Genomic DNA, 6,928 nt, shown 5'->3' with positions numbered 1-6,928 from the left:
CCAGATGACATGGCGTCCCAGTTTTCCAAAAAGAACTTTAAATTAAAAAACTTTAAAATAGATATGGCTTTTCATGACCTATAGAGTTTTAGCCGGCAACGGTGAATGGCACAGTGGATTGTGTTCAACGACAATGTTTTCTGAAAGTATTCCTGAGCCCATGTACTGATTTCCATTCCAGTATCATTCCTGTATGTGTTGCAGTGACGTCTAAGGGCTGAAGATCACAGGCATCCAGTTTGTTTTTCTGGCCTTGACCCTTAGGCACAGAGATTGTTCCAGATTCTCTGAATTTTTGGATGATATTATGCACTGTAGATGATGATAACTTCAAACTCTTTGCAATTTTTCTCTGAGAAACTCCTTTCTGATATTGGTATAGAAACACTGCCACTCTGGGAGGGATCTTTTTATACCCAATCATGTTGCCATTTGATCCTCCAGCAGTTCCTTATATGTACATTTAACTTTTCCGGCCTCTTATTGCTACCTGTCCCAACTTTTTTGGAATGTGTAGCTCTCATGAAATCCAAAATGAGCCAATATTCGGTATTCAGTATTAATTAAGCCTTCAGAGATAGAAGCTGTGTCTGAAGCTGCTTTCAGATGTAGTATACCTGTTTACAGTTTAATGCTGATCAGACATTCCTTTTACCTAGCAATTACAACGGTATAATTAAATGAGATTAATGTTTAATACAACATTTTTACCACAGAAATATGTATTGACAAAATGAAATGATAGGCCTACTTTATGATACTTCTGAAAGTAATATCGCCACTAGGTGTCGGTAAGTCACTGTGTTAATAAAGAAGCCTTTTATTCAATCTATTCATCCAAGATTCAGATTCTTTCAGAAATAAATTCAAGTGTCTGTCTTTAATAATTTGTCACTGAACTGTCTATAATAATAAGTCTTTCAAAGACTGATTCATATCATGATTCAGGAATGATACATCACTCTATAGTCTATACGCTTACTGTGACTTTGGTTTGATGACGTCAAGAAAATACCCCCCACCCATTCACATCTGAAAACTACTACTTACCTATGTCAAACAATGTAACTGTAAAAATAATGTAAATATGTAACTTCACATAATTCTGTACATATTTGTTTACATGTTTGCATTTAAATAAAGAAAACACTTGACCCTCTTCCTGCTCTCTGTTTGTTTTCTATCTAGGCTACTTGTTTTTCATAAAAAAAACAACAAAAAAAAACACTTTCTTTGTATATTCTAAATATTTATATTCTAACTAATTGTTTTCTTGGTGTGTGTGTGTGTGTGTGTGTGTGTTTATACAGTGGTCAACGTTTGAAGAGGATCAAATCCTTTAATCAAAGCTTTCCTAAAACCTAAATTCAAAATACGATATTGTAATTTATATATAATTAAACTGCATTGGGCTAACCGAGACTTGTCATAGCATTTCCATTGTATTGCTCTTTTTTTAGTTTTGACTGCTTTTATTATATCGTGTTATATTGTTATTGCACATACTGTAACTATGCATGTGATCGTTAAAAGAAAAACGTGTTCTTTATGCCCCTGATGGATACGCGGAAGTGAGTGTCTGTGTTTTGTTATAGACATAAACCATAAATATTTGACTGAAACTTGTCTGTGTTTTGTTATAGACATAAACCATAAATATTTGACTGAAACTTGTCTGTGTTTTGTTATAGACATAAACCATAAATATTTGACTGAAACTTGTCTGTTAAAATCTGTTTGCATGAACTTTAACTTTGAAATATTTTAACTGTTGCCCCGCCTTTTACTTCTAAAACCTCGTATTTTCTATGATATAGTGCTGAGGAAACACGGAGGTACATTATGCTTCGCGAATTACCCATCGCGTGTTGGTAGAGGCGAGTGCCACAGATTGTTTTGCCGATTGAGAAACGTGATTGGTAAACGGTTTGCCAGAATATACCCTGACCATCCAAGAGGATAAGAACGGCTAAAATCCTTAACGTTCAACAGGATGATACGAGGAACAAGACGGCAGCTGAAAAAGAGAAAGGAGCACTGAAGAAGAAAAACGTAACTTTGTTTGTTAAAAGCTTATTTTGATTTTCTTAACCTGTTGACTTACCTCAAGGATGGACGGTCCGACGCTTCCCCTCTTGCTCTCACCGTATAGTGCCGGTTCGCAAATGAATCTCTCTTGAATGAATTGATTTGAATCCAACTCATGGCAGTCTATTTGAATCACTGCAGGTTTTTTTTTTTTTTTAAACCACACTCGAAATGATTCACGTTGTAGCGTTAGTTGGTTAAGAGTCATATCGCAAATCGATTCTTTAGAACTCTTCAGTGAACCGGGATTATATAACGTATGCACATCAAAGTTTGTTTTTAATTAATGGACTGTATATATTATTTATTCTTAATATTTAAAATAATTGTAATACATTCGTAATTCATTTTAACAACAATTATGGCAACACCTACACAGTATTTCAGAGTTTTAGGCCTACTAAGTGTTATATAACTTTAAATATAAAAAAAATATTAAAACACTATTAACATTGTAACTTTTGATAAAAGAATGAGAATATATAATGCATTGTATTACAAAAATAAATAAATGAATAAATAAATAAGGCCTTCTAATGGATATTATAGTTTGTAAAGTTGTCAAAGGGCATTTCTAAAATACCTGTAATCATTTACTCACTGGTTCCAAACCTGTATAAATGTATTCCTTTCAGTCTCGGTCACAATCTTGTTTTCCATTAAATGAAAGCAAATAGTGACTAAGTCCATCAGTCTTTAACATTTAAATATAAAATAGCTGTATTTTTTGGTGACCTCTGCCTTTAAATATTTGACAATGTAACATTTATCGAAAGCTGATGATTTATTACAAATTTGTACAACATATGTATTACATTTTTTTTTATCAATAATCATGCTTTACAGAAAACACTAAAGACTGTTGAAGCATCTGAAAAAAGAAAAACCCTTCTGAAAATTCTTGAAGAAAGAAAGGCAAGGAAGAGAGAAGCCCTTCCTTGGTGATGGAGGAGTTGTACCTCAAAAAACATTTGAGGATTTACAAAGAAAATACAGATACATAAAGAAACAAAAGCAAGACTTACAGGAAGAGCTGAAAGAATTCAAACATACGTACGAGTTTATGAATAATTAACAATTTCCATGTGTTTACAAACATAGCCTATAATAAAAAAAAAATCTTAATTATGAACATTTCGGAATCTTAGTATGAAAATCTGAAACTTTTTTCTGTTTCTTGTTCTCTACAACACTAAAGATTTGCTGAATTAGAAAAGGAGAAAGCGGATCTACTTGCAGAGCTGGCTACATACAAAAGCCTTAACATTACACTGCAGCAGAACCTAAATGAAGTGCTACAAAGAGCCTTCTCAAAAACAGGTATTGTTTCAAATCTTGATGGATGGCCATTTTAAGTTCTCTCCAGTGATGTTAGATTGGGTTCTGACTGGGACATCTATGGACATTCACAGAGTTGTCCCTATACACTTGTGTTGTTTTGGTTATTTGAATTATCTAAACTCTGGTTTTTGCTTTGTCATTATGGAGTATCTAGTGTGTGGAACTTTAAGACATTTTAGAATGTGACTGAAGCATAACAATATGTATTATTGTAAGTAAAAAAAAGTAATAAAGGGATACTACTCTCAATTAGAATATTACTTCACCCTTTTATTTTTATACATTAACATATTTGTCCCTACCATTGTTTGGTTGGTTGCAGGTCCATCTCTTCTTAACAGACCTTCTGCATCTTTTGAGAGCAAACCTGACGGAGGACCAGACGAGCTGCCCAATAGTTCAGAGGGCAACAACCCACCTCTGAATAAAAACACTTCTCAATCAACTCTGAGCCTTTATGAAATAAAGGATGGCACGGTACACAATTGTCAAGCCTTTTTACCCCATTTGTTTTCACACATCAAAAAGTCCACTTTTACCCCAATAATGGTAACAATATACTTATTATAATACTATTATATTATATAACATTATATTATATGTTAATAAGTATATTACCTTTATTATTATTATATTATCTAATATATAGTAAATATATATTTTAAACTTATTAAATGTAATATTTTTTTTATTAAAAACTTGCACTTGCATATTATTGCTTTTTTGTTATTTTTGATTGCTTCCATTGTCCTCATTTGTAAATCGCTTTGGATAAAAGCATCTGCTAAATGAATAAATGTAAATATATATATATATATATATATATATATATGTATGTATAATAATCCAATTAAGAAGTATGTGCTAATCTAGAACATTGATATGGTATAACCTTTTAAACTGACTGTATGCCTATCCCACACAGCGTAATTTTTAATCGCAATTGCAAATATGGCATCTATTCTGACTAAGCCCATTTTACCCTTACTGAAAGGTTCCACTTTAACTGTTAAGATCCAATGACTAGAGATCTTGGTATAGTAAAATTATATCACCTTGTTTTTAATATTAAATCTTTCAAAAACAAATGCAGGTCTTATGTGGTAGGCATAACACTTCAGTCAAGGAAAAGCAGAACATTTAAAGCTATCAACGGGAATAATAATATCTTCTTGCTCTGGTCCTTAGGAATAATGATATTTATACTATAATGGGACCCTTGCTACTGGTGTGAAGGGTGGTAATTCTATGGGCGAACAAAAGCTAGATCAATATTTGAAGGAAAACGTGTAGAATTTGGCTGTCTATGTTGCATCATATGCCAATGGTGGCCATTCAAAAATGGGAAAAATCACTTTGTGTGTTTTTTTTGTTTTGTTATTTATTTATTTCTGAGGTTTTGCATTCCTTTAACTCAGGAAGTATTAAAGATGTCTCAACATCCTTCTCACTGATAATTTGGCACACAGACATATGTCACATGTTTTTGCAATTGTTTTAACAGAGGGAAACAAACTGCAATTCTAGTTTCAACATTATTCTTCAGACATTTCTATTTAAATCTTATTCTTGGATAAAAACTTGAACAGTGCAACTGTGAACTGCCACCATTTAATGCAACAAAGATTGCTAGGAATAGCAATCTTTGCTTAGCAATTCCCCCCCGGACTAAAGAGGGGAGCGTGTGCGGCCGCTGGACTCCGCCACTTACCCATACCCTTCCTTTCTGAACACTGCCCTACCTGCACGAATATATATATCAACTAAATACAAAAATGTAGGTGGGGAAGTTGCTAAAATGTAATTGTTTTGACATGGAATGACCCATGAGAGGTTTTATTCATACAATTTACTGTAAGTCAAGGGAAATCAAGAATTGACTAAATATCTTGTCTTTTAAGATGCCTTTAATTTAAGATGTGCCTAAAGTAAATACTCATTCATTTTCTGTTTTGAAGATCCACATAGGAGAAAATATTTGGATTAGAGAAGAGGTGTGGAGGAAAATGACATCCACCACGAAGGATTCTCTCTTTGTAAAAGAGATGGCTGTGGCATTGTGGGGGACAGCCACTTTACAAAGAAGAAGTGTGTCAGGAAAGGAGTGTCCCACAAACAGACATTCTCAAAAGCCTCCCCTGACACCCTCCAAGTTGCATGTTTTGAGAGGTAATCTAATTTCTCTATTACTCCATGCATGCACTGTATGTAACCATTAGCACCACCAATTTTGTTAAAAACAATTGGATGTTCTTGCTCAAGATATTCTCATTCATATTCATCCTTCATCCTCTCATTCATACTTATACATATACATATATATTTATTTATCAGTCAATAAAAATAAATAGAACATAATTAAACGCCTACATAATTTCATTACTATGTCTGGAAAAAGCAAAATGTGAAACAAAAACATGATAATTGCCTTTTTAAGTAGTTTTACTAGTTGAAAATTCACAAATAAATTATCTAAATGATTTCTCTTTCAAGTCAGTTTCAGTGACTGGCTGAAACAAAAGGAGCCTGAAAGAGGAGAGAGAGAGAAGAGGGGGAAACAAGTGTGGCATTACATATCCCAAAAACTACAAGATATCATAAAAAAAAGAAAGAAAAAATGAAAATGTATAATATGTTATTGTTCACCTTCAGTTAATTGTTGATATAGTTTTCATAAAATCATTTTAATAATTCCAATAATTTTGTAAATATTTGTTAGAATAGCGATGTTTTGCCTGCAAGATTAAATTAAAAAAATGTTAACGTGGTTGCTTGTGGTCCTGCAGATTATTTAAAGTAAAATTGGAATGATTTAATTTGTCACAACACTCACTGACAGGAAAATTGGGTCAAACACTGTGTGATCAATCAAATCAAACAGTCAGTCAAAATCAGTCAATTTGAACAGCTATAACCAGCTTGACCAGTTACATCCAGCTAAAACCAGCTTGCCCAGCTTAACGCAGCTGAGACCAGCTTAAACCAGCCAGCCTGACCAGCTAAGACCAGCCTGACCATCTTAAACCACCCTGACCAGTTTAAACCAGCTAAGACCAGCCTGACCAGCTTAAACCAGCTAAAACCAGCCTGACCATCTTAAACCAGCTAAAACCAGCCTGACCATCTAAAACCAGCTGAGACCAGCCATCTTGACCAGCTAAAACCAGCCTGACCATCTTAAACCAGCTAAAACCAACCATCCTGACCAGCTAAAACCAGCTAAAACCAGCCTGACCAGCTTAAACCAGCTAAAACCAACCATCCTGACCAGCTAAAACCAGCTAAGACCAGCCTGACCAGCTAAAACCAGCCTGACCAGCTTAAACCAGCTAAAACCAACCATCCTGACCATCTAAAACCAGCTAAGACCAGCCTGACCAGTTAAAACCAGCCTGACCAGCTTAAACCAGCTAAAACCAACCATCCTGACCAGCTAAAACCAGCTAAGACCAGCCTGACCAGTTAAAACCAGCTAAGACCAGCCTGACCAGCTTAAATC

At 34.2% G+C, this 6,928-nt stretch overlaps 1 protein-coding gene across 1 annotated transcript; it reads left to right on the top strand.

Annotated features, from left to right (window-relative positions):
- The first annotated feature begins 2,259 nt into the window (after positions 1–2,259).
- Positions 2,260–6,314, top strand: LOC113093878 (BEN domain-containing protein 5-like). The gene is made up of 5 exons (XM_026259439.1): positions 2,260–2,276; positions 3,287–3,408; positions 3,752–3,906; positions 5,388–5,598; positions 5,923–6,314. The coding sequence occupies exons 1-5, from the start codon at positions 2,260–2,262 to the stop codon at positions 6,048–6,050; spliced, it is 633 nt and encodes a 210-aa protein (XP_026115224.1). The 3' UTR covers positions 6,051–6,314.
- Positions 6,315–6,928: the final 614 nt, after the last annotated feature.

This window comes from Carassius auratus, unplaced genomic scaffold (assembly GCF_003368295.1).
Source record: "Carassius auratus strain Wakin unplaced genomic scaffold, ASM336829v1 scaf_tig00215198, whole genome shotgun sequence".
NCBI classification, from domain to species: domain Eukaryota; kingdom Metazoa; phylum Chordata; class Actinopteri; order Cypriniformes; family Cyprinidae; genus Carassius; species Carassius auratus.
Note: the sequence above shows the minus strand (reverse complement) of the source record. Positions and strands in the feature narration are given on the sequence as shown.